The 27,732-nt window shown below is 47.4% G+C and overlaps 2 protein-coding genes across 3 annotated transcripts; both read right to left on the bottom strand.

Moving 5' to 3' along the window:
• Window positions 1-10,060, bottom strand: LOC134396190 (zinc finger protein 232-like). 2 transcript variants are annotated; one of them, XM_063122596.1, is made up of 3 exons: window positions 9,165-10,060; window positions 5,111-5,237; window positions 1-2,998 (listed from the first exon to the last, which is right to left on the bottom strand). In XM_063122596.1, the coding sequence occupies exons 1-3, from the start codon at window positions 10,008-10,010 to the stop codon at window positions 2,109-2,111; spliced, it is 1,863 nt and encodes a 620-aa protein (XP_062978666.1). In that variant the 5' UTR covers window positions 10,011-10,060; the 3' UTR covers window positions 1-2,108. The 2 variants fall into 2 exon arrangements, with proteins under 2 accessions (XP_062978666.1, XP_062978664.1); XM_063122594.1 differs by having other exon boundaries at window positions 1-3,001.
• Window positions 10,061-13,601: 3,541 nt separating this feature from the next.
• On the bottom strand, window positions 13,602-27,184 carry LOC134396213 (zinc finger and SCAN domain-containing protein 30-like). Its single transcript, XM_063122629.1, has 4 exons — window positions 27,130-27,184; window positions 20,636-21,591; window positions 18,507-18,633; window positions 13,602-15,187 (listed from the first exon to the last, which is right to left on the bottom strand). Exons 2-4 carry the CDS (start codon window positions 21,371-21,373, stop codon window positions 14,433-14,435), a joined length of 1,620 nt encoding a protein of 539 aa, XP_062978699.1. The 5' UTR covers window positions 21,374-21,591; window positions 27,130-27,184; the 3' UTR covers window positions 13,602-14,432.
• Between the last annotated feature and the right edge of the window lie 548 nt (window positions 27,185-27,732).

Raw genomic sequence — 27,732 nt, forward strand, 5'->3', positions numbered from 1 at the left:
TTTGATTTTAAGCCAAACTTTACTGAGTCACAAAGAATGAAAAATGGCAAAATGCCGACAAGTAACAATAAAGACAAGGTTATTGTGTGTTTGCATTTACAATTTGAAAACATCAAAAAAAAGAGGGAGCTCTTGTTTTGTTCATTGGTCGAACCGAAAACAAGGATCAGAACGAGCCCACCGAGGAGTCATCCTTCCACAACAGCGACGCAGAACCTGAGGGCTGCGGGCAAAGTCCAGCTCCGCTAGGTTCCCGAGATGGCAAAACTGGAATTTGTCCCTGAGGTTGAAAGAGGTTCAACAACCCTGGGGTTAAAGCTTTTTCCACAGTGGGAACTTTTATGCTGCTTCTCTCCTGTATGGATTTTCTGAGGCATGGTGCATTACAAACTGTCCCTGAATGTTTTCCCACTGGCCAGGCTCCTGAATTGCTTCCCTGTGTGGGTTTACATATGAGCAACCAGTTCAGAAGCCCACAGGTGAGTCATGCCCACGACTCCTCCGTTGTTGTATGGGTCCCCTCATGTTCAACAACCTCTGGTTTTCGAAGGAAGCTTTTCCCACAGGAGGACACGCCGTGTGGATTCTCTCATGGAAGATGAAGTGTGAACTCTGACTGAAACACTTCTCAGAGTGTGAATCTCTAGACAGATTCTCACCTGTCTGGGTTCACTGGTGTACTGCAAGAATCAAGCGGTATATAAATCTTTCTTCAAACCCTGAACATGAGGCGGAGGTCTCCAACGTGGCACCCATTGCCCATGGTCACCTCTTGGGTCTCCACCAGGCTCTCTGCCCCTCCTGAATTTAATTTTCTTAATATTTTTTAAAAATAATTTTAAAAAAACTCCGAGGTTGCCATGCTGCAGAGTAAAGTGCGGTCCTCCAGCGCCGTCTTTATTCGGGTTCAAGTTTTCTGTTTTGAAGCTTATACCCCACTTCTGCCTTGTATTAGTTTCTTGGGCTAGTTTTCTTTTTGCCTCACCAGTTTGCCTTCTTGGAAATGAGTTGTTTTGTGACTAGCCCTGCCCACTGTGGCAGCCATTTTATGAATGAGCAAGGACACCTCCAAATGGCAGCCATTTTGAGAGAGTAGACATGACACATTCAAAATTCCAAAAGTGCCCACCAACGTAAAAAGGACGGGGACCCCTGCTTTAAGGTGCCATAAGACTCTCCGCTGGGCGAGTTGCAGAGTACACTGCTGGAAATGGTTGTATTTCCCTAGCATATGTGTTTTTTTTCTAGCTTCTTTAAGAATGGGTTTTCCTGCAAGCTCGAAGACAGCTGAACTATTAGGCCAGAAATGTCTTCCGTTATCAGAACAGTGAGGGAGCGTCTCTTTTTTAAAAAAAAAACACTCTGAAATGCTGTTAAACTTGGACTCTTTTTCACATACGGCTAGTTTACATGTAACAGCAGCAAATTGTGTGATAATTAACCCAAGGTTTGCCAGAGATGCCTGAAGCACATTTATTTATTTATTTATTACATTTATATCCTGCCTTTTTTCCTCCAAGGAACCCAAGGTAATATACATAATCCTCCTCCTCTCCATGTTATCCTCACAACAACAACCCTGTAAGGTGGGTTGGGCTGAGAGTCTATGACTGGCCCAAAGTCACCCAGTGGGTTTCCATGGCCGAGTGGGGACTAGAACCCGGATCTCCCAACTCCCAGTCCAACACCTTAGCCACTACACCTGAGTTGCAAAACAATCTACAATTGCATGTTTGAAGGTTGTTAGTGTGACATCAACCCTGGAAAATTGAGTTATTTGTGAGTTAAAAATTTAACCAAGCTTAACCCAAGAACAAATCATAGGTTATCTTTAGGTTGTTTAACCCACAAGCACCCCAAAGTGTCCACATTTGTACATCACCCTGACAACCTACGAATGCAGCAACTGTAGATTGTTTTGCAACCTGGAAGTGGCTTGTGTGCTCCACCATCCCTGGCCAATCCTGGGTTAATTAACTCACAATTTGCTGCTATTATACGTGGGCTGGGCTATGCGCTCTAGGTTAACATCTTTTTACTGGTAAAGATCACACTAAAAAGCACAACGCTCACTGCCTTTTCCTGGAGACTGAACTTCCCAAAAGCTTTTAGGCATGGGTTTGCAAATGAGCAACCAATTCTGAACTGACTTCAAACGTTTTCCCACAGGCGAAACACACAAATGACTCTTCCGCCGGAGGGGTCTCGTCATGTTCAGCCTCGTGGGTGCGCTCGTGGACTGCCAAGTGCGAGCTCCACCTGAAACACTTCCCACAGTGCGAACACTGGTAGGGGTTCTCAGCTGTGTGGATCCTCTGGTGTAGCTGAAGGTGGCTGCTGCTCCCAAACTTCTCCCCACATGACGGGCACGAGTAAGGCTTCTCACCCCTGTGCGATCTCTGGTGTTTGATGAACTCCGTGATCCGAGTGTAGCCCTTCCCGCACTCTGAACAGACGTACGTTTTCCCTCCGGGATTGATTCCCTCTTGAGCGTTACTCACAAGGATATTCCCACAGTGGGAGCATTTATGCGGCTGCTGCCCTATGTGGACTCTCTTGTGTTCGCCACACTGGGAGCATTTATACAGTTTCTCGCCCACGTGGGTCCTCTCATGCGACAGAAGATCCGCGCTGCTGCTGAAACTCTGGCCGCAGTGCCAGCACTTGTAGGGCTGCTCCTGTCCGGCGGGGCTCTTGTGAGTAGCAAGCTGTGAGCTTTGGCCGGCGCTCTCCCCACTTATGTCGTATTTCTCCTCATGCTCCTCCTCCTGGCTGGTGGATTCCTGGACCTCTTTGCAAGCAGCTCCTGACACAAGACGTGGCTCCGCTCCCTTCTCATCCTCATTTCCGTTCTGCCTCGCTGCCCGCTGGCGGTTCTCACCCGCTTCTCCCTGATGGAGGAACGTCTTCTCTCTGGCTGCTTGGAAGGAGGTGCTCTGTTGCTCCAGACTCCCCACGAAGGGCTTCTCTTCCTCGCTTTCGCTCAGCCACCCGTCGCCTGCTGGGAGAAAGGGGAGAATCCAGGCGTGAATCAAACCCTGCTTGAAAATGGCCCCGTTCAGAAGACACCTTAAACCATGGCTTTAACCATGGTGAATAAAGGAAAAAGCCTTATTCACCGTGGTTAAAGCCATGGTTTAAGGTACTTCTGAACACAGTCTGGCTTTCTGGCTTAACCACCATGGTTAAAAAGCCATGGTTTAAGGTGTCTTCTGAACGGGCCCAGTGAGGGAAGCAGGAAACACAATGGGGTGGTGCAGCCTGAACACTTCCTTCCTTCCGATCAGCTTTGTGAGGTCCCTGAAAAACAGGTCTTTCCCCAGGACTCCACCTCCCCTCGTGGATGTGCCACTGTGTCGAATACCAAACCATCTAATTAGCTTTGCACAATATTAGATGAACTATTTTAAGATGGATGCACTATCGCTACAAAAGTTGCAACGAACTGGCTCCAGCCTATGCTATGAAACACGAGTGGCTTTTCTAGTCTCTTGCCCTTGGGGAAGGGTCTTCCCTAGGGACCTCTTTCGATGGGCCAACCTTGGGGAACACCTTACTTCCCGAAGTTGCTCCTCCCTCTTGACCGGACGTCCGATTCTGGCATCCGTTTCTCCTAGCTCCTCCCTTCCCATAAGACTCTGCATTCCTACAGATGGGAGAAGTTTTTTGTTTGGCTTTGAACGAGTTGATTAACAGGGATCTGGACAGATTCTTCTCTTCTACTGTCTCTCTAAAACTCTGGTAAGGCTACCAGGAAGAGGGTCTTTCCTCCTGTGGCACCCCGGCTGTGGACTGAGCTCCCTAGAGTGGTTCGCCTGGCACCTACATTGTACTCCTTTCGGCGTCAGGCGAAGACCGTTTTATTTTCCCAGCATTTTAGTATCCTCGTCTTTTAGCTCTGCTGTTTTAAATCTCTGCATTGCTGCTCGGTTTTATTCTGGCTGTACTTTTATATTGTGGTTTTAAGCTTCCATATTTTAGAATTTGTGCTGCACCTTACAGTTTTAATTTTTGTGAACTGCCCAGGATTTCTTCCTTTGATCTGTCCTGGATCTCCCACCAATCAGCTTCATGGGATTATTATTATTATTATTATGGGATATATATTATGGGATGACCCCACGGGGTTCTAGTACTATGGGAGAGGGAGAAAAATCTCTCCCTATTCCACCTTCTCCACACCATGCCTAACTTTGTACCCCTCTATCTGGTCTCCCCTTAGCCTCCTTTCCCCTGGTCCCACCTCCTTTCCCCTGACCACCAATCAATGTGTGGCCTCCTGATTTTGGTGCAGTTTTCCCCCATTCTAAAAGGTTGAAATGCCTAACCTAAGGCTTAGTTAGTGGCAGTTAGATCTGTAAGCTAAAATGTGCAGGTACTGTTGTTATTTTTGCTCCGCCCACCTGCCTTTGGCCCCGCCCACAACTGGAATGCAAAATGGAATTCAGCCCTCGGACTGAAAGAGGTTCAGTACCCCTGACCTAGAAGGAGAAGCCTCGATCTCCATACCATTTCCCAGCCCGACAACACTGGCCTCTTCCGCCAGGACTGCTCAGCACACGGCAGCCATTTTTACGGACCATCTGCGGGCAGTTTTAGAAACTGCACACCGGTTCACAGTACTTGCTGCCGTTGAAGCATTTTGGATCACTTGGATCACCTTTTGAGGGCTTTAGTTAAAAAAACAGGATGGAAGGACCATTTAAAGTTTGCAAACTCCTATACTCCCATGGTATTGCTCGTTAATGGTGATAACGGAACTGTTTTTCTGACAAAGTCAAAACATATGACGAAACAGGACAAAAACTAGATGCCTGTAATCTGACTTATATAAAACAATCTGACTTGTACTATAACATGTTTCATACAGCTGTGTGCTCTTTAGCACTGGTTTGTTTTGTTTAATACTGAGACAGGCCATGGGTCCATCTTGCCCAGTACTGTCAACACGGACTGGCAGCAGCTCCAGCATGTCAGGTAGGAATCTCTCCAGCCCTACTTGGAGGTGCTGCGTATTGAACCTGGGACCTTCCACATGCAAAGCAGATGCTCTACCACTGTGCTACGGCCCCTCTGGTATTCCATGGGATGGGCCCCAGACTAGATTTACCTGAGACGTTTCTACTCTCGTCAACTTCCTGCTTGACTTCTGCCAAAAGCGGCATCTTCACTGTTTCTGGCAGAGCCTGGGTTGCCTTAGGGGGGTTTACGGACTTCTCTTCTGATGTCCCCGAGACCTGAGGAGGAGGTGAGTGAAATCAGATCAAAATGGAGTCACGATGCAAGCGAAGTGTGTGTTGAGGGAGTGGGTGGTAAAGGTAATATATTTACTTATTACAAGGACATATGACCCCCACACTTCACTCAAAGAAGATAATTTAAGAGCATCTAACAAGGATAGAAAGACAGCATAGGAATCGGTATTTTCCCATCAGGTCAAACCCAGTTACTCTTTTAAAAGTTGGGCCTTGCCCCAAATACCTTTCAGCCTTTCCCAACAGGGTGCCCTCCAGGTGTGTTGGATTAGAGACCATCAGAGTCTGCTTCAGTTGGACACACACACCCCACACACACACACACACAGGGCTAACTGTCATCTTGACCCTGTGGGGAAGAAGCAACGAGGGAGGTAGGAGCAGGCAGAGACCATCAGAGCCTGCTTCAGTTGGACCACACACACCCCGCCCCTGTGGGGAAGAAGAAGGAGCTGTTGGTCTGCTCTCCATTGGGAGATGGGAGAGGGGAGCAGGGCCTTCCCACCAGCCTGAACAGTCACCTTAATTTCTTTTTGTTTTCTCCCTCTTCCCTCCCCATCCCCTTTTCCTTGTGTGTCATGTCTTTTTTAGAATGTAAGCCTGAGGGCAGGGACTGTCTTCTTTACTGATCAATTGTAAGCTGCTCCGGGAGCCTTTTTGGCTGAGGTGCGGGATAAAAATACTCTAAATAAATAGATAAATAAATAATTAGAAGTCCCAGCATGCCCCAGCTAACATGGCTGGCCAGGGCATGCTGGGAGTTGTGGTCCAACACACCTGGAAAACACCATGTCAGGAAAGGATGCTTTAGGTTGAGTACCACGGCACTTAGTATTAGGGATGTAAAATTTCCGGAAATTTTGAAGCCATGGGAAAAAATCCGTTTCCCCCCTGTTTTTTTCGGGGGAAACGGAAATTTTCGGAAAAATTGAAATAATGCAATATTAGCACTTTTTACAAATTGAAAGTCACTTTGTTACTTTAGGAACAAAAAATGTAATTATGTCCAAGTTGGTTTGGCATAAAATTATTACATTTGGTATATTAAAAGTAGTGTATTCAAACAATTATTACTAATTTAATTTACTTTTTTTACTTTTTTTTTGGTAACAAATGGAGCTACAAGCTCCTGAACGGTTAGGAACACCTGAACTGTAAGGAACCTCTTTGGTTCTGCCAGTTTATGAGGAGCAGGCAAAAAACAATTTTAAAAAACAACAACTGAAGAAACCGCCAACATTAGTAACAAAGAAAATTATTTACGTCTCCACTAGTCCTCCAGTGTCAAGACATAAAGCCCCCATTCCCATAAAAAGAACTGAGAAAAAGTGGGGGACCAAGATTCAATGAATATGCATGAAATTGATTCAATGAATATGCATGAAATTTAATCAAACTCATTTTCTGACCTATAGCTATCAGTATTAGTTTCAATCTCTGCTTCCATGGAAGTGCTGCCCCCTAGAGGCATCTTCCTCTTGCATTTGAGAGTTGTAGTCTCAGTTTGCAACCTAGGACTTGCTTGTCCTTGGTGCACAGACATTGTAATAATCTGATACTGTACAGTTTTTAGAAATCATTTGGAGAAGTAAATATCTGAACACCTTGTTTTAAACATTTTATTCATCATGCTAAAATAAAACATCCCGTAATCCGGGTTTTTTTCATTTTTTTTTCAATTTTTCCAATTTTTCGGGGAAAAACAAAACAAAAAAGCTTCGGGGAAAAAGGGGGGGGGGAACGGGTTTTTTCCGGGCCTTCACATCTCTACTCAGTATTAGGATATTTTGGGTTCTGTACAGGCAATTCCTTATGCAAACCAGAATCCCGTCCTTCACAACTGAACAGGCATTGAAGGGGAAGTTAAATATCTACTCAGTCGCTACTCTACCCACATGACTGTATAGAAAGTAACAGTTGGAGGATATTAAGATTTGCTGTGGCCAATTCTTTTCAGGAAATGGTAAGTAAGTGGGAGGGGGGAGTTAGAATGGTGAGCTGTGTGAATGGTGTCTTCTGATTGGTTGGTTGATTTGAAATGGAGAGAGAGAGTAAGGGAGGAGTTAGAGAGTTAGTCAGGTTTGGGTGTTAGCGTGGGAAGGAGTGAGTTGGGTTTAGCAGAGGCTTGCATCAGGATAGGATTAGAAAAATGGGGTTATAGATTTGAAGGTAGTTAGTATTCCCTGGAAGGCTGAAGGAGATGTGTAGAACTTGAAGAAATTTAAAGTGTCTTTAAAAATAAATAAATAATAACAACAATTTCTTAACCACCGCCTCTCCCTTTGGATCAAGGTGGATTTTTTTTTAATGCAGTATGGAGTAATCAATATAAAACCATGTTTTATTACTATTCACATTAACAAATATTCACGTTATCTCCAATGCACATTGTTCACTAAATAATTAACCCAGCTGAACAATGCCACAAGTAATGTAGCATACCCTAACTAATCCTGTCCATTAGGCATAATTTCAGTTGTTTAATTTTCTTTGGCCGAAACCAGAAAAAGTCTGTTCTTATTTTGTTATTTCAGCCACGTCTGCTCAGTCATATGCGTTACTTCAGTTGGACAATACACACACGCAAATAAGTAAATAAAAGGTTTATTGTTCCCTCACTCTTTGAGAGATAAAGAATAGGGTGGTGGCAGCGAAGGAGAGGTTTAAATAGGGGCTGGTGACACTGAAATGAGGGGACATGTTCTGCATATAACGTTCTCTTCCCATGAAATATCTCCCTTCTTGGGAGGTGGGGTGGGTGCGCACTGCGAAACTGTGTGAAAATATTCATCCATCCAGAGTGAAAACAAGAGGTGCGTGGCTACAAGAGATCAGGCTTCCTCAATGGGCGAACCCCACAGATAGAATAAGCTCCCCAAAGTAGCTACCTGGCACCTACGTTGTTATCTCTTCAGTGACTGGCAGACCGTTTCTTTTCTACCAGGCATTTTATAGACCTAGCTTTAGGTTATTATGGCTGTTTTATCCAGTTCTGAGCTGTTGACTGTTTTTGCATTCTATTATATTTTTAATCTTTGAAATATTTGTGCTGTACTTTATATTTTCAATGTGCTTTAAAATGGCATTTCAGTTTTTTAATTGGCTGTAGTCCACCTGAAGAACAACAGTTATGGAGCAGACTAGCAATGAACTAAATAAATATAAATAAAGAGGCCGCTTCCTCACTCTAAGCTGAGAAAGAAGCCCCCCCCACCCCTGCTTCATTAAAAGAAGAAAAAATGTTGACAAAGCAACTGCCAGGAAGGGAACAAAGCAGTGTGGAACATGAGGTTTTGGGTGCTTGAGGGGGTGGGGAGTATAATTTGGAGAATGTTTTGGTTGGACCCTTAAAAAATGGACAGTACCAGTCCCTAACAGGTCAGGGAAAGCCTGTGTAAAGAAATCAGTTTTCAAGCGGCGTTTAAAGGTTGTCACACTGTTTTGCAGTTGTGAACCACACACGTGTTTCAAGCACACCAGCTAGAGAGTGTGGTGGAATAGTTAGAGTATTGGGCCAGATCTGTTTGCTAGTAAACCATGGGGTAAATAAAAAAGCCTTCACTTAACATGGAAAAGACTAAGAGCCGGTGTAGTGGCTAGAGTGTTGGACTGGGAGTCGGGAGATCCAGGTTCTAGTCCCCCATGAGCCATGGAAACCCAGTGGGTGACTTTGGGCCAGTCACAGGCTGAGTTCGGACCACATGCTAATCAACTGGGGGGCGGTAATAGGAAACAACCGAGCGTGTCGTCCGAACTCAGCCAAACTCTCAGCCCAACCTACCTCACAGGGCTGTTGTTGTGAGGATAAAACGAAGAGGAGGAGGGCAGTGTAAGCTGTCTTAGGCTCCTTGCAAGCGGAGAAAACTAATAAAACTAATAATTTTTTTAAAAATAAGAACCCAGACTCACTTGCTCTCCCCAGCCTTTGGCCTCTCGCTGCTGCAGGAGGAAACCCTCCGCCAGGGTCACGGCCTGGGCGCAGGTCTCGGGCTTGTTCGCCCTCACCCAGCTCTGCATCTCCAGCGGCAGGATGGCCAGGAACTGCTCCAGGGTCACCAGCTCCAGCATCTGCTCCTTGGTGTGCCTCTCCGGCATCAGCCACTGCCGGCAGAGTTCGCGGAGCTGCTTGCAAAGCTCCCAGGGCCTGCCGGCCTCCCCGTAGCGGTAGGCGCGGAAGCGGCGGCGCTGCGCCTCCACCCCGGCGGCCCCTCGGTCGAAAGTGCCTTCTTGCCCCTTGGGCCCCGGGGCGGCCTCGCGCTCCTGCCCGAGCAGGTGGGGCTGGGTCGGCGGGACCCACACCTCTCCGGGCCACTTGTGGGCCTCCGCCGCTCCCTGCGCGGGGCCTTGCGGGGCTTTAGGGTCGCCCCACGGGCCCTGCGCGGGCACGGGCGGGCTCTCCTCCCCGGAGCGGTGATCCTGCAGGGTCTTCAGGAACTCTTGCAGCCGGGCGTCCCAGCTGCCCGAGGGCCCTTCCTCCGGCTCCTGCTTCACCCGCGGCCCGGCTTCCTCCTCCTCCTCCTCCTCCCTCCTCCTCTTGGCTCCTCTTAGCAGGAGCGCTGCTGCTGCGGCTGCTCCTCCTTCCCTTCCCAACCCCGCTGCGGGGCCTGCGGAGTCCCGCTCCTCCATTTTCACGCCGGGCTCCATCTTCACGCCTGGCTCCGTTTCTGGGTCCTGCACCTCCATTTTCACTTCTGGAGCCAGGCCCCCTTGGAGCAGAGACCCGGTGGTCGCCTTCGCCTCTTTTGCTGCAGCCATTTCCTCGCTTGGCAGGGACTCGCCTCGTTCCGCTCTTCCTCCTCCTCCTCTCTCTCTCCCAGCATCTAAAAGAAGGAGGACCGGAAGGAAGCTGGCCTTGGGCGCCTGCCCTTGCCCACGCGCTGAGGCTGCGCTAGCAGTCACAGCTCTGTCGCTTTAACCCCATCACAGCCATGGTCCTTCCAAGCGGCTGGATTTGCGGCCGCAGAACGGGTCCGAACTAGTGGTGGCTGGTGGCTCTGGTGTCAGTGGGGCGGTGAATCCGCTCTGGGTTTCAGTCAGAAGTCTAAAATAAAGTGACCCTATGAAAAGGAGGACCGAGTTCCTGTAGCTTTAACAGTTGCATAGAAAGGGAATCTCAGCAGGTGTCATTTGTAGGCATGCAGCACTTGGTGAAATCTCTTTATCACAGCAATTAACGCTGCAGGAGCCCTGCCTTCTTTGGTATCTGGTCACTCTAGCATGCCAGGGATGTTGCAACTAAGGGCTGCAGGCCAAATCCAGGACTCCTGGGTTTGTCATGTGAACACACCCTCTTTGGTAGTTTACCATCTTATGTGTAGATTTTCTCCCCATTCTAAAAGACTGAAATGCCTCTCAAAGGCTTAGTTTTAAGCTGGTGTTTTGGCCCCACACCCCTTCTGAAATTGAATTCAGCCCTCAGGCTGAAATTCCTGTAGTATAGGAGGTGATCACGGCCCTGTCTTTTATTCTGTAACCTAGTTTATACTGAACAACGCATGGTTTGTTAACTCTGGCTCGTTTGGGAGTAACCCAACCCACTTCCACAATAACAAACCATGGGTTGTTTCTCCCTAAATTAGGGTGACCATATGCAAAGGACAGGGCTCCTGTATCTTTAACAGTTGTATAGAAAAGGGAATTTCAGCAGGTGTCATTCGTACGTTTGCATGCAGCACCTGGTGAAATTCTATCTTCATCACAACAGTTAAAGCTGCAAGAGCCCTGCGTAGTGTGACCAGATACAAAAGAGGGCTGGGCTCCTGCAGCTTTAACTGTTGGGATGAAGGGATAATTTCACCAGGTGCTGCATGCATTCAAATGACACCTGCTGAAATTCCCTTTTCTATACAATTGTTAAAGATGCAGGAGACCTGTCCTCCTTTAACAACCCAAGAGTTCTAGATTCACACATCCCTGGGTTGCTTAGGAAAACAGGAAATTGGTTGGGAGCCTGCATGTTCCCAAACAAGCCGTGGTTAACGAACAGTGGGCTGTTGAATGCATGAAAACCACATCTCTGTTATGTGCATGTAGAGGATCACGCTGTAAGAAAGAAGAAAGTTGCTTAGCAGTATGATCCTAAATACGCCGACAAAGAAGAAAGTCCCATTGAGTTCAATGGAGCTTTCTTTCAGATAGAGGATTGCAACAGAAGGGGGGAATCCAAAATCAACAGTTGGGCAATATCTTTATTAGGACCAGCCAAAAGGCCACAGAAGACTGTGCAAGCTTTTGTGTTCTCCAGAACTCTTCATCAGGTTAAAACAACACATGGGATTGGGGGGAAATAGAAAGTCCAAAAATTAGATTAGATGCTGTAGTCGTGACCTCTGCAGTTTTGATCCAGTCTCAAAAATAGAGATTGCGGATTGAAAGAATTATGTCACTGGTAGGTGTTTGGAACATAAGTTGTCTTATACAGCGTCAGACCCTTGGTCCATCTAGCCCAGTATTGTCGACACTGACCGACAGCAGCTCTCCGGGGCTTCAGGCAAAATTCTTTCCTTGGGTAACCACATGAAAAGGAGGACCAGGCTCCTGTATCTTTAGCAGTAGTATGGGAAAGGGAATTTCAGCAGGTGTCATTTGTATACATGCAGCACCTGGTGAAATTCCCTTTTCCATACAACTGTTAAAGCTACAAGGGTAGCTTTAACAGTCCTCCTTTCCATATGGTCATCCTATGCGGCGGCCCTAACCGGAGAAGCCGAGGATTGAACCTGAACCCTTCTGCATACACTGACCTACAGACCCTCCATGGGATTGCAAATATCTGTCATAATCTGGGACAAAGAAGCAATGGCTGCCCTCTCCTCCCCTGGCCATTTCTGGAGACATCATTCAGTTCTGACTCTTGCTCAGGGTGAAGCACACGGGTTTCTTGGTAGGCTAGTTGCTAACTATATTAAAAATGACAAGTTGTAAATTCTTCTCGGGAGACGAGGGGTGGGCATAGAAAGAGTTGGATGTAAACTTCATGCACGTAGCAATCAAGCAGCTGTGCTGCAGTGCCTGCCCCCTAACAATAGGGTGACCCTATGGAAAGGAGGACTGGGCTCCTGTATCTTTAACAGTTGCATTGAAAAGGGAATTTCAGCAGGTGTCATGTGTATGCATGCAGCACCTGGGGAAATTCCCTCTTCACCACAACAGTTAAAGATACAGGAGCCCTGCCCTCTTTTGAAACTGGTCACTCTAGCATAGCTATAATGGAAGAGGGCAGGGCTCCTGCAGCTTTAACTGTTGTGATGAAGAGAGAATTTCACCAGGTGCTGCATGCATAACAATGACATCTGCTGAAATTCCCTTTTCAATAAAACTGTTAAAGATACAGGAGCCCTGTGCTCCTTTTCATAGGGTCACCCTACCGAACAAGCAGGGTTTTTATAACTTCTTTTCAAAACCATTTTTACAGGCTGGTTGGGCATAAGGAAAAGCACTGCAACAGCTGAGGCTTTCTCTCCTCCTGGATATTGTCATTTCAGCTGGCGCCTCGGCCAGCATTTCCTGGAGAAGGCTATCAATGGCTACATGTCCCCATGGCTAAGTGCTACCTTCAGTATCAGAGGCAGTAAGCCTATATGCACCAGTTGTTGGGGCTCCTTGGAAGAATGGTGGAATATAAATTAAAAAAAAAATCTTTTCTTTTTTTAAAGTAACCATGTCCTATTATGACCTGGTAAGTCAACTTTCCCAGCTTCAGAAAAGGTAGGAGAAGGAAACAGAAATGAGATTTGACAGTGGTTAGGATCAGGGGAGGCAAGATCATAGAATCATAGAATAGCAGAGTTGGAAGGGGCCTACAAGGCCATCGAGTCCAACCCCCTGCTCAATGCAGGAATCCACCCTAAAGCATCCCTGACAGATGCTTGTCCAGCTGCCTCTTGAATCAAGCAATTCAGTTTCTAATGAACTTCCAAAAATGCCTGCCCCAAAGGCAAAGGTGGGGGCGGACAGCGTGAGTGATATCTGGTAAAAGTACCTGCTCAACTATGTGCAATGTGCTTCCATTGTGGAACTCCAGCCTTGACACCTGTCCTTAAAGACAGTCATTAGCCTGTAAGGTCAACTTTTGTTCATCATCTTTTGTTCACAAAAATAAGAGACAGGGCTTTTGTTTCCAGCAAGTACTGCCACCTGCACCCACCCCAAACAGCCTTCATCCTGTATATCTTTTGTGGACCACAGCAAGCAGTACTGTTGCCAGGATTTGAGCATCGTCTGGGTCCTCAAAGTTGTGATGTCACGGCCTTTCTCTGAACTGTATCCTGTATAAGAACCTTCATGGAATCATATTTATTTATTACATTTTTATACCGCCCAATAGCCGAAGCTCTCTGGGCGGTTCACAAAAATTAAAACCATGAAGAACATAATAAAACAACCAACAATCTAAAAACACAAATATAAAATACAGTATTAAAAGCAAAACCAGGATAAAACAACACAGCAGAAATTGATATAAGATTAAAATACAGAATTAAATCAGTAAAATTTAAGTGTAAGTTAAAATCAGGTGTTAAAATACTGAGAGAATAAAAAGGTCTTCAGCAGGTGACGAAAGGAGTACAGTGTAGGCACTAGGTGGACCTGTGGATGATCTTAAGGTCTGGGCAGGTACAAATGCGAGGAGGCGTTCCTTCAAATAACCTGGTCCCAAGCCGTTTAGGGTTTTGAATGTTAGTACCAGCACTTTGAATCGGGCCTGGACCTGGACTGGCAGCCAATGAATTTGTAAAAGGACAGGCGTAATGTGGTCTCGCCAGCCAGTCCGTTAGTAAACGGGCTGCCCTGTTTTGTACCAGCTGAAGTCTCCGGACCGTTTTCAAAGGCAGCCCCATGTATAAACACATTGCAGTAATCCAAACGAGAGGTTATCAGAGCATGGATAACTGCAGCTAGGCTATCTCTGTCCAGATAAGGGCGTAGAATAGCAGGGTTGGAAGGGGCCTATAAGGCCATCAAGTCCAACCCCCTGCTCAATGCAGGAATCCACCCTAAAGCATGCCTGACAGATGCTTGTCCAGCTGCCTCTTGAAGGCCTCTAGTGTGGGAGAGCCCACAGCCCTCTAGTGTGGGATGACCGCCACCACATTTTCATATGTGGGAAAGTGGCACACCTGGAGCCGAAGCTGCTTCACAGGAACTCCACATTATTCATAGGTTTCCCCCATAGGACTACTTTACTGCATGGGTGGCTTCATGCTCGAACAGTTCCGATTTTTGGCTGAAGCTTTTCCCACAGTGGGAGCACACTGCTGTGTGGGATCTCTCGTGCAATCTCATCTGAGAGCTCCACCTGAAACACTTCCCACAGTGTGAACACTTATATGGCTTCTCATCTGTGTGGATTCTCCGGTGTTTAACACAGTCCGACCTCCGATTGTAGCCTTTCCCACACTCCGAACACCTAAAGCATCTCTCTCTTTCGCGGAGATCCTCCTGTGGGATCCAGCCAAAGTTCTTCCCACAGTGAGAGCATATATGTGAGATTTGCCCTGTGTGGATTCTCTCTCTTTCTCCACAGTGGGAACATTTATAGAGTTTCTCCCCCACGTGGGTCCTCTCGTGCGTCAGGAGGTCGGAGCTGCTGCTGAAAACCTGGCCGCAGTGCCCACACTTGTACGGCTTCTCCTCCGCATCGATGTTCTCGGGAGTAGCAAGGTGTGAGCTTCGAACACAGCTCTCCCCGCATTCTTCATATTTCATCTCGTTCTCATCATCCCGGTTGGTGAGTTCACCGTTACCTTTGCAAACGCCTGGCGGGAGAATCGATAGACCCATTCCCCCCTCAGGGGTCTCATCAGCTCCTTCCCGACACAGGAAATCTTTCTCTCTGGCTGTTTGCAAGTATGTGCTCACTTGTTCCGTTTGCTGAGGGCTCTCTAAGAATGGTTTCTGTTCGTTGCTTTCTCTCAGCCATCCGTCACCAGCTGGAAGAAAGAAAGGGGAACCCAATTTGACTCTGGTATTGTTCTAAAACAATGGTTCCTTACCTTTTCGCAGTGGGTCCCTTGCTGGTGTAGCAGGGATTGCCCATGTGTGCATATACAGACACCCAAGACACCTGCAGCTCACAGGCTGTGTTCAGACAACACGATAGTCAACTGTGAGGTAATAATTGACTCAACAGTTGTTTATCTAGCGGAAGCTCCTCACACAACACGGTTAAGATCAGCGTTGTTGACTATTAGTCTACGCTGAGTTGACTCACTTTATCCCCCGCCCAAGGCCGGGCAAAGCTGGTAATAGGTCCGGGCCAGATGGGAAATGTAGGCCCCATTTCAAACTGCTCATTATTATTTTTAATCAGTTCTAAATACATATGAACTAGAACGATTTATGAAAAAGGTAATGGCAGGCACTTTTATTCAAGAAGCATATAAGACATCCCTTCTTCATATTCAGAAATCTTTACGTGCTTTTCTTTGGGCAAATTCATCAATAACAGAAAAATCAAGCAACTTTTGCCTTGTTAAATGTTCAAAACTGCTAATCCATTCAAACGTTCTTGCACCATTGAGTGCAAAATCGTAGGCCTCAAAATCGTAGGCCCATGCCAACTGGCCCCACCCTCTCTGCCTCCTCAGTCCTCCCGCTAGTGTCCCATCAGCCATTGCTGCCGAAAATCTAACTTGCCAGTTGGATTAGAGCAGCAGCCACCACTTTGACCGCTCTTGCCTTGCAACTTTGTGGCTGACGAAATAACCAACTATGTCCGAGGAAATAACCAACGGTGCCCTCCACGCAATATAATAACCAACCGTGGTTTTATTGTATAATGAACATGTATTTATATATGAATATTTGTTTATATGTATATAATGGGAAAATAAATAAAATTATTATCCAAACCCTCCCCACCAAAAAAAAACCAACTGTGGTTGAAATAGCCAAATCTGCACAGCGTTGGTTATTTGCATAGGTTATTTCGGCCAAATAACCAACCATTGGTGTTTTTTATTGTCCTGTATGCCTATTTGGTGCGTTCTCTTCCCTCTCTTATTGTTTTATTATGATTTTATTAGAATGTAAGGCTATGTGGCAGGGTTTTGCTATTTTATTGTTTTACTCTGTACAGCACCATGTACACGGATGGTGCTATATAAATAAATAAATAAATAAATAAATATAAGAAGAAACTCTCTCCACACAACACAATAGCTTTCTATTTAAACAACCATTGATTATCGTGTTGTCTGAACCCAGTCAAAGTCCCCCTCTCTCTCTTTCACACAAACACACACACCATTTACTCTCTGACTTCCATGCTTTCTAATATTAGAATCATAGAATAGCAGAGTTGGAAGGGGCCTACAAGGCCATCGAGTCCAACGCCCTGCTCAGTGCAGGAATCCACCCTAAAGCATCCCTGACAGATGGTTGTCCAGCTGCCTCTTGAAGGCCTCTAGTGTGGGAGAGCCCACAACCTCCCTAGGTAACTGGTTCCCTTGTCGTACTGCTCTAACAGTCAGGAAGTTTTTCCTGATGTCCAGCTGGAATCTGGCTTCCTTTAACTTGAGCCCGTTAAATCTTCAGCTTGAAAAATGGTTGTGTAACTTGTGCAGTATTCCCTTGGGGGTAATTTCTCAGCAGCTGGGGTCCCCCTATCCTCCCCCCTTACAAACTGCCTTGCTCAGATCCACGTCCACACACACATACAGTCTCACTGCTTTAATCCTTCCCCTTACTCTATCAAAAAAGAAAGAAAGAAAATGCACTCTACGAATGGGCTTTGCGGTTCCTGTACAGATGTTTTAAAGTTCAACTCCCAGAAGCCCCTGCTGTTCTGGCCTCAACACACATTGGGCTGAGTGTCTGTCCAGTCAGGTAACTCATATCCAAGTGACCGTACAACTTAGATCTTCATTTAACATAACATAAACAGTACATAACTAATGAATACAGGACCAATATTTAATAGTAGAAAGATGAGGGATGGATGAGGTGAAAGAGATAAAATGAAGTGGAAGAGGTGAAAAAAACAATGCAAATCCAGGTCTTCGGGCTGTAATCTGCTGCTGGTCTGGATTACAGCCTGAAGGCCTGGACTAGGCCTGAGGGAGGTTTCTTCCAAAACTAAGAGCTGGTGCCAACCCGATAGAAATTCTGACAATGGAATCAGTTACCTAGGGAGGTTGTGGGCTCTCCCACACTAGAGGCCTTCAAGAGGCAGCTGGACAAGCATCTGTCAGGGATGCTTTAGGGTGGATTCCTGCATTGAGCAGGGGGTTGGACTCGATGGCCTTGTAGGCCCCTTCCAACTCTGTTATTCTATGATTCTTCTAAGGACAGCTTATCAATGCATGGCATGAAGGCCTGATTAGTAGCCAGTGGAAAGTCTAGGAGCCAATATAACAAAATGCCCAATTGGTGCAGAACGCACACCAGCATGGCCAGTTGTGAGTAATGCTGGGAGTTGTAGTCCAAAACATCTGGAGATCTATTTTCTGCTCACCCTGATCTAGGGGCATCCTAGGAATCAAGCAGAAACTTTTGAACACGGCTTCCTAGGATGCTCTAAGAATGAGGCTTCTATGGCAGGAACCATAGAGCCAGTTCCTAGAGCGTTTCCCCCCCTTTTCTTGATGGTGGCAGATGCTGGGAGTCTCAGCCCTGCAGGCCGCACCTTTTGCATCCCTCTTCTCACATTAGGGAACTAGATAACACAGCAGGGTCGTGCACTCCGCCATCTTCCCATCAGCTCCGTGGTGATCCCAGGAAATGGGTTACTAACCCTCCCAGCGACTCTTCCTCCCTTCCTGCATGTGCCAATATAGGAATCAACGCTTCTGCCTTGTGGCGGGAAGAGCTTTGAACCTCAACTGCATCCGCCACCAAGGACCAGATCGTCGGAAGAGCTGCTTCGGTGGGTTGGCATCCCGGCTGAAGTGCTGGACTAGGACTGGGAGACGGGGGTTCCAATCCCCCCTCAGCCACTCACTTCTTTTTTATTTTATTATTTTTATTATTGCATTTATATCCCGCCATTTTTCCCTCCAAGGAACTCAAGGTGGCCTACATAATCCTCCTCCTCCTCCATTTCATCCTCACAACAACAACCCTGTGAGGTAGGTTGGGCTGAGAGTCTGTGACTGGCCCAAAGTCACCCAGTGGGTTTCCATGGCTGAGTGGGGACTAGAACCCGGATCTCCCAGCTCCCAGTCCAACACTTTAGCCACTACACCACACTGGCTCTCTTAGCTTAACCTACCCACAAGATTCGACGGGACAGGCCCCAGAGTGACTTACCCCACAAGCTGGCGTCCCCTTCGCCCTCCTGCTCAAGTCCTGTGGAAAGCTGTGCCTTCCCGGCGGCCAACACGGCACAGCTTGCCTGGAGGGGATTCACAGGAGGCTCTTCCGACATCCCTGTGACCTGGGGTGGAGGGAGGTGGGGGAAATCAGATGCAACTGGAGTCACGACGCAGGCAAAACATGCGTGGGAGACATCAAGGCTAAGGGGAGACCTGATAGAGGTCTCTCTATCAGGTGAGAGAAATGATGCACAGTGTGGAGAACGTGGATACGGAGACATTTTTCTCCCTCTCCCATAATACTAGAATGGGGTCATCCCATGAAGCTGATTGGTGGGAGATTCTGGACAGATAAAAGGAAGGACCTCTTCACACAGCGCATAGTTAAACTGTGGGATTCGCTACAAGATGTAGCGATGGCCACCAATTTGGTTGGCTTTAGAAGGGGATTGGATCAATTCCTGGAGGAGAAGGCTATCAATGGCGTCTAGCCCTGATGGTTATGTGCTACCTGCAGTAAGCCTATATACACTAGTTGCTGGGGAACATGGGTGGGAGGGTGCTGTTGCCCTTGTCTTCTGCTTGTGGGTCCCTGGTCGACAGCTGATTGGCCACTGTGTGAACAGAGCGCTAGACTAGATAGACCCTTGGTCTGATCCAGCAGGGCTCTTCTTAGGTTCTTATTTACTGATTACAAGGGTGTATTGCCACATTCTTCAGGCAATAAAGAAAATGTCACAGAAGCTTACAAGGGGGGGACGGGACTCAACATCAAAAGCCACATTCTACTGTTTCAGACGCTTTCTCCGTCTGGCTCAACAGAATCTCCTCCAGGGGTGGAGAAACGAAATCGTGGTCCACGCCCTTTCCCTTTTCCCACTGATGACTTTATGGCTTCTCAGCTTTTGTGCGGTATTTTCCCTTTTCCTAACAGGTTGAAATGCCTTTTCTAAAGCTTAGTGACTGGCAGTAAGAGCATGCAACTACAATATCCTTGTTTTGGGGGATATTTAGCTCCCCACTTTCTGCCTTTGGTCCTGGCCCATGATTGGAATGCGGCTCCCGAAAGTTCCTCCAAAAATAACCCTCAGCCCCTTGCGCTAAAAGAGCGCCCTTGGTGTAAAACACGAGTTTCCTCCGTCCTGCCCTCCAACGCTGTGCCTTCACCTGCTGTTGCCTTTGCTCCATGATGCACCAACACCACCCTCCTCTTCGTCTCCTGATGCTGTTGCATGCCCTATGTGTCACTAGGCGTCCCCATCCCAACCGTTATCACTTAGCCCCAGGGAACAGTCACCTGCTGGACAAAGAGATGTTGGCTCAGTTCAGGCAACACGTTTCTCAACAGTGGTTTTACAACTCCACGGTGGAGTTTTTACACCACCATTGAGAAATGTATTGGCTGGAGGGAAAACTGCACCCCACGGAGGAAGTTTTTTTAAAAAAGAAAACACTCCACCCTGAATATCCACACTGGGCAGAGGATAATTCCTGCACAACTGTTGTGTTGCGTGTTGTGTGGCAGGATCCGTGGAGTTTTCCATTGTGTTGAGTTGACTTTTCCCATTGGCTACAGCAGCCTTCCTCAACCTGGGGCGCTCCAGATGTGTTGGACTACAACTCCCAGAATGCCCCAGCCAGCTGGCTGGGGCATTCTGGGAGATGCAGTCCAACACATCTAGAGCGCCCCAGGTTGAAGAAGGTTGGGCTACAGAGTTCCCCGGCAAGAGCAGCGAAAGGAGCGAGTGCCACTCTAGGATTATTATTTTTTTAGCCACCAGGATTTTTTTTCCAGCAATGGCTGATGGGATACCATTGGAAGGACTCAGGGAGGAGCGGGCAGAGGAACTGTCACTCAAACATCTTTTTACTCAACTCCACGGGAGCCCACAGTCACACAACAGTGGAGTTAGACCACGTTGTGTGGGAAGTGCCCCCAACAAACTCAACCGTTGAGTGGAGTTTTCCCACCGTGTGGAGAAACATTTTGTCTGAACTTAGCTGCTCTTTGCTGCCAAGCAAACCAGTGCCTCTGCCGAGGCTGCTGGGCGCCCAATTGGTGTTTTGCGATTGAGAGTCACCCACACATTAGTGTTTCAAGAGAAACGGAAGAAAGCAACTCACCTGCCGTTCCCAACCATTGGCCTCTCCCTGGCACAGAAGGAAACCCTCCGCGAGGCTCACGGCCTGGGCACACGTCTCTGGACTGTTTTCTCTGAGCCAGGTCTGCATGTCCAGTGGCAGGACGGACAGGAACTGCTCCAGGGTCACCAGCTCCAGCATCTGCTCCTTGGTGTGTGTCTCCGGCCTCAGCCACCGGCGGCAGAGTTCCTGCAGCCGCCCGCAAAGCTCCTGAGGCCCGCCAGCCTCCTCGTAGCACAACGTCCGAAAGCGCTGCCGCTGCGTCTCCATCGCGGGAACATCTCCAGCAAGCGCTGCCTCCACCCCCTTCTCACCGACACCCAGATGGGTCTCGTGCTCCTGTCGGGCTGCCCCAGAGAGATGCGGCTGGATTTGGGAAACCCACAATCCTCTGGGCCACTTGTGGGCGTCCGATGCTTCCTGGGAGGGCGCCTGAGATGTTTTCAAGTCATTCCACTGCCTCTGCTCAGGCAGTGGTGAATTTCCCCCTCCCAAGCGAGGAGCCTGGAAAGTCCTCAGAAACTCTTGGAACTGGGCATCCCAGTTTCCTGATGGTCCTTCCTCTGGCTCCTGTTTCACATTCGTTTGGGGAAGAACTGCTCCTTCCCTTTCTTCTCCTGGTTCAGGGCCTGCTGAGTCTGAGGCCTCCATTTTTATTTCTGGATGCAGGCCTTGCTTTAACAGAGACCCAATGGCCACCATCTCTTGCGTCACAGCCATTTCCTCCCACAAACCAGCCTTGCTCTGCTTTGCCCCTCTCTCTTTCAGCACCAACCCTTGAAGGACGCCTCAGCGCTGTTGCTAAAGCCTCGAACTTCCTTCAGTCCAACAGACTCGTCCAATGAGACTCTTTGCAAGTGACAGAGCAAAGCAGCAAGGCCTTTCAACAACCCCTGTAAGCTGACTTTTCTCGTTGCAAAATAGCTGTCTTTCACTGCCTAAGCAAAAAACAGACATAAAACAAAAATAATACAGTCTGGAGGAGCCAGAGGAACAAAACCTTCTTGGAATCTGATAATAAATGTATACATTGGCTGCAAATAAATGCATTCTGTTTTCTAGGCAAAAAAAGTCTAATGAACACTAAGCAGCAGCTAGAAAACCTGGTAGGAAGCATGATGGGAAAATCATAACAATACTGTATGCCTTTACGGCATGTATGATTTGCAGCATTACGTGAAAGTACTCAAAGTATGCAGGAGAATAAGTAAGGTTTACAGTAAGGCCATTAAAACCTTCAAGTTGTTTTAAATGATATTGATATTGCTGTTTTTATGCTTTTAAATTTTTGTAAATTTGTTTTTAACTTTTGTAAACTGCCCAGAGCGCTTCGGCTATGCGGCGGAATATAAATGTAATAAATAAATAAATAAATAAGACCATAAAGACTGATGTCTTCCAGCAGGCCTACCCAGTTGAATTTTAAGATGCCTTTTCATAATGTGCTGCTTTTTAATAACGTAATCAGTTTTTTATGTTTTAATTAATTATATGTATTTTATGGTGTTTTGCATTTGTGTTGTACCCCGCCTCGATCCAGAGGGAGAGTCGGGTAATAAATAGAATTATTATTATTATTAAACTGTCAGAATTAGCAAAATAAGAAGGTCGCCTAAAATAATATTTAACTAAATAAAAGGGTACAACAGCAGGGCAAATGTTTGTTTGGGAATTTTGGATTGAGCCAAACTCTCGTCTTTTATAAAAGGCACGTAAGCGAGAAGCAAAGATTCATTGCCTAATAAAGTTAACTCATCCAGCTGTAATGCAAATTCTGTTGTCCTTAGTGTGCTGCACAGTGTACCTTCCACATTCTCAGCCATTTCATCGATGTGTCTTTGCACTGAATTGTTGCTGAGAGGAATCGTCTTAATTATATCATGTGGTGACTTATGCAAAACAGTACTCAGAACCTCACTAACTGCTGGTAGGATGAGTTCTTCACCAATTGTATGCAGCTTTCCTAACTTGGCAATCAACAACGAGATGTTGTGTATGATGCAAACAACAGAATTAAATTTAATAGGGATAAATGCCAAGTTCTACATTTGGGAAATAGAAACCAAAGGCACAGTTACAAGATGGGGGATACTTGGCTCAGCAATACTACAAACGAGAAGGATCTTGGAATTGTTGTAGATCGCAAGCTGAATATGAGCCAACAGTGAGATATGGCTGCAAGAAAGGCAAATGCTATTTGGAGCTGCATTAATAGAAGTATAGCTTCCAAATCATGTGAGGTACTGGTTCCTCTCTATTCGGCCCTGGTTAGGCCTCATCTAGAGTATTGCGTCCAGTTCTGGGCTCCACAATTTAAGAAGGACGCAAACAAGCTGGAGCGTGTTCAGAGGAGGGCAACCAGGATGATCAGGGGTCTGGAAACAAAGCCCTATGAAGAGGGACTGAAAGAACTGGGCATGTTTAGCCTGGAGAAGAGAAGATTGAGGGGAGACATGAGAGCACTCTTCAAACACACAGAGGAGGGCCAGGATCTCTTCTCAATCCTCCCAGAGTGCAGGACACGGAATAACGGGCTCAAGTTAAAGGAAGCCAGATTCCAGCTGGACATCAGGAAAAACTTCCTGACTGTTAGAGCAGTGCGACAATGGAATCAGTTGCCTGGTGAGGTTGTGGGCTCTCCCTCACTTGAGGCGTTCAAGAGGCAGCTGGACAACCATCTGTCAGGGATGCTTTAGGGTGTATTCCTGCATTGAGCAGGGGGTTGGACTCGATGGCCTTGTAGGACCCTTCCAACTCTGCTATTCTATGATTCTATGCATGCAAACCATCAGTTTGTTGTTGTGAAGCATTGTGAATCATGTTTAACAGTGTTGGCCGCTTTTGAAATTTGTCACGAAGTGATTGAAAAAAAGTTAAGTTCTTATCTGCCTTGCCAGGATGTGCCTTCTTTAAATGTTCTTGCAGTCTGGAAGGCTTCATTGCCTCATTAGAAAACACCTTTTCACACAACAGGCACATTGGCAGCTGCTGGTTTGTTGGTGCTGGTATCAATCCATACTTAAGATATCCCAAGCTATATTGTCTACATTTCTTTTTTTGATTTTCCTGCTTCTGTCATTTTTATTCTAATCTAAAACAAAGAATTTAATCATTAAATATTATTGGAATAATGTCAAAATAAGTGCATATGCTTCATTAAAATCACCAAAATGTAAATAAAGTGGGCAGAGCAGCTGAATTTCCTGCTCTTTCCTGCTCAGTCCCTGGGTTTTAGGTAGGGTGACCATATTTTGGAAACCAAAAAGGAGGACAACATGGTCGCCTCCAAGGGGGCGCACCCACCAACATGTCCAGCCCCCAAAGGGGCGTGTCCACCCAAACATGGCCTTGGTCACATGTCTGATTTCACAGCACACAATTCAGACAAACCTGTTCTACATAACATCTTAATGCCCATACTGAATTATCCATACAAATCCAATATACTCCAGAAAGCTTGGGCCAGCTTAATTGTTTGAGAGGTGGCATCCCAAAAATGGAACACCTACTCTAAAAGCGCTACAGCTCCCAGGGGGATTAGAATACAGAATGCTGCAGACCTATCTAAAATGTCATCAGGCAGCATTTGAATTCACTTTCAAGATCAGCTTTGCAGCCTTAAAAGCTATATTTATTTTATTTATAGTTTGTTTGGTTTATTGTACTGATGCCCCATCTTTATCCCAGGGAGCTCAAGGCAACAGCTGCGAGGTTAACTGAAATGGGACGGAGAACCACAACAACCTTGTGAGGTAGGTTAGGCTGAGATGGAGGCTTGAACCTGGGTTCCTCCAGTCCTAGTTTGATACTCTAACCTCGACTCCACACTGTTTCTGTCTTTTGAGATGCTGCAAGCTAATTTCTGTGCTTGTGTGATGCAGTCACCAAATACACTTAGCCCTTTTATTAAGAGCCATTTCCCCTGTTTTAAGACCATAATAATAGGACATCTATCTGGTATTTACCCCTCAAACTGCTCCTAGAAAAGTTGTAATGCGAGATATGGTCTCTCAACAGCAAATAGGTGGTTTAGAACAGAGGGTAAAAACCAATGTAAATCTTAGAGTAGACTCATTTAAGTGACTAGGATTTAAGTTAATCCTGACTAATTTAAGTCACGTTAATTTCTTATCACTCACATTAAAAGCTCTGACACTGCTCTCTAGTTTGAAATTGTACAAACAGCTTAATTTTTTTAAACGTTCTTAATTAAGGGTGCAATCTGATGAATGTTTACAGAACAGCATCCTACAATTCCCAGTATGCCCCAACAAGTCATGTAGGCTGAGGATGATGGGAATTGTAGGCTTCTCTTCTGCCTAAACACGCATAGAATGGAACCCTTAGTTATCTTACGGCTGTTGGTGAGTGCAGTACAGGAACTTCTTTGAGTTTCCTTTTTTATTCTTCTTCTTAATAAAAAAACAACAACGTTTTTCAAAAGAAAATAAAGACCACTCCAGATGAGCCTCTTTGGGGAGGACATTCCATAAATAGGGTGCTACAATTAAGGATGGGAAGGAGGCTGGGCCGGTGCTACCACAGAGGCCACTCAGGCGGCCGCCTAGAGCGCCAAGCTAAGAGGGGCACCGGGCACAGCACAGCACTCAGCATGTTGGCTGTGAGCTGGCCCGGCCCGAGGATTCAGCTGGGCGAGATGGCGCCCCACGCCCGCCCAGCTGAAGCGAAGTCAGGGACACTGGGGTGGAGGTGGGGCGGCTCCATGTTCGGACTTCCGGAACACACCCGGAAAAGAGAGAGAGAGAATGTATGGGTGCATGGGGTCTTCGAGTGAATGCATGTTTGTTTGGAGTGAGTGATGCTGAGTGCGTGTGTGCACGCGCGTGTGAGTTGGGGGGGATGAGTTGGAGGTGATATTCCTATTAAATAATGCATTTTAGACCCATAGACGTTCCTTTCCAATTTGTTTGCTATAATTGGCATGACGTACTTCTTGCACTTTAAAATAAATTTAGCAGTTTCAAGTTTTGTTCTTCTTATTTTTTCCAGGAAACATATGTTCTTAAAAATCAAAGCTGGCATTTTTGGAGTGTGTGTGTGTGTGTGTGAAAGTAGCTCACCTTGCCTAGGGTGCAAAATAGTCTGGCACCGGCCCTGGAAGGAGGGAGGGAACAAGCCCTTGAAGGCCCAAGCCAAGCTGCACAGCAACTCAGCCAGGAGGGAGGAGGGAACAAGCCTGGGCAAGGCAGGCTGCTGGCACAAGAGGGCCGCAGCTATAGGCCACGCCGGGAGGGAAGAGGTGAGAAAGCAAGCCTGGGGAGGCCCAAGCTGGTGCCAGCTGAGCCGCAACTCGGGAGGAAGGGAGCAAGTGAGCCCGCTGCCTGGCCGCCACCACGTGCGGCCTCCTCCTCCTCTTCCAATGCTCCTCGGGAGGAAGGGAGCAAGTGAGCCCGCTGCCTGGCCGCCACCACGTGCGGCCTCCTCCTCCTCTTCCAATGCTCCTGCTGCCTCGTGAGCTGCCAGCTCTTCAAAGGCACCTCCTCCTCCGATGGGGCCTCCTCCTCCTCCTCTCTGAAGTCACTCCTTGTCCACTGCAGCAGCAGCTTCGAAGCAGCCTCGTTTGCTGTGGCCGCCGCCGCCACCTCTCCAAACCAGCTTCCTTCCTTTAACCAGCTCAAGTTAAAGGAAGCCAGATTCCAGCTGGACATCAGGAAAAACTTTCTGACTGTTAGAGCAGTATGACAATGGAATCAGTTACCTAGGGGGGGGGGTTGTGGGCTCTCCCACACCAGAGGCCTTCAAGAGGCAGCTGGACAAGCATCTGTCAGGGATGCTTTAGGGTGGATTCCTGCATTGAGCAGGGGGTTGGACTCAATGGCCTTGCAGGCCCCTTCCAACTCTGCTATTCTATGATTCTATGATTCTTCTGCTTCCTTCTCTTCTGCAGCCGCCGCTGCCTCTCCAGAGCCGTGGCCTCGCCATCACCGCCTCTTTGACGGTGTCTCCTCCGCTGCGACACAGGCTGGTCCGGCTCGAAAGCTCCCCCCCCCCCGCCTTCCTCATAGACCCAAATCGCCCAAGACTTGCTGCTTCCTGGGGGAAACAAGCTGAAACTACGCTTCCAAGCTGGAGGAACGCGTGAGCTGCGGGGGCGTCCATTTCCCGGTAAATGGACGCTGCCCTCCGGTTGCGCCGGACTCGCACAGATTTAGAGGAGGTGTCCAGATTTTCCCTTCTGGGGAGACCACCTCGAGCGACCCCCCCCCACCGCCGCCCCTTTGCCTCTTAATGCCCCCCTATGCAATCCCACCCCAGCCCCCCAAGGGGGCGGTACCTCCCACTTTGGGAACTACTGCTCTAGCCTATATGCAGCTTCCGACTTTATCAGCCGCTTCCCTAAGTCAAAGGCGCATGGCTCCTTGGTCCTGCGCTTCTCGTTCTCTGTGACTCAGGAGAAGAGAAGGGTGTTGTTGTTGTTTTGAATTAAAATAAAGCAACGTGCTCCTTTAACTTACCTGCTTTTGCGGGGTTCCTCCGCATTGGCCTTTCTGGGAACCCGCCTCCTCCTCGATGGCTGCCAGGCGCTGCTGCCCATCCAAGGCAAAGAGGACCGGAAGGAGCCTTTGCCTTGGGCAACTTCCGTCGCCACATGCTGGGGCCGCTCTAGGATTCACATCTTTGTCGCTTTAACCCCTTCACCATGTTCCTTAAAGTGCGGACGCAAGGACTTAGCCACATCCCATAAAAGTCAATGGAGTAAAACTGCATCTACATTTTAAAACTAGATGTAAAACATGACTTATTACCACCACCACCACGCACACACCACAATATTCCAGCTGTGTTCCCTGAACAGGTGCCCCTCAGATGTTTTGGACTTCAACTCCCATTGATGCCTTGCAATAGGGAATTTCTTACCAGTAACTTGCAGAAGTGCTCTCTTCCCTCCCTCCCTCCTTTCCTCTCTCTGTCTTTGCTTGCTAGGTGTGAGGAAGAAGAGTTTCCATGGCTTCAGGGCAGGGGACGGGGGTCAGGACAGGGCTCCTGTATCTTTAACAGTGGCATAGAAAAGGGAATTTCAGCAGGTGTCATTTGTCTGCATGAAGCACCTGGTGAAA

Source organism: Elgaria multicarinata, chromosome 3, assembly GCF_023053635.1.
Source record: "Elgaria multicarinata webbii isolate HBS135686 ecotype San Diego chromosome 3, rElgMul1.1.pri, whole genome shotgun sequence".
NCBI classification, from domain to species: Eukaryota; Metazoa; Chordata; class Lepidosauria; order Squamata; family Anguidae; genus Elgaria; species Elgaria multicarinata.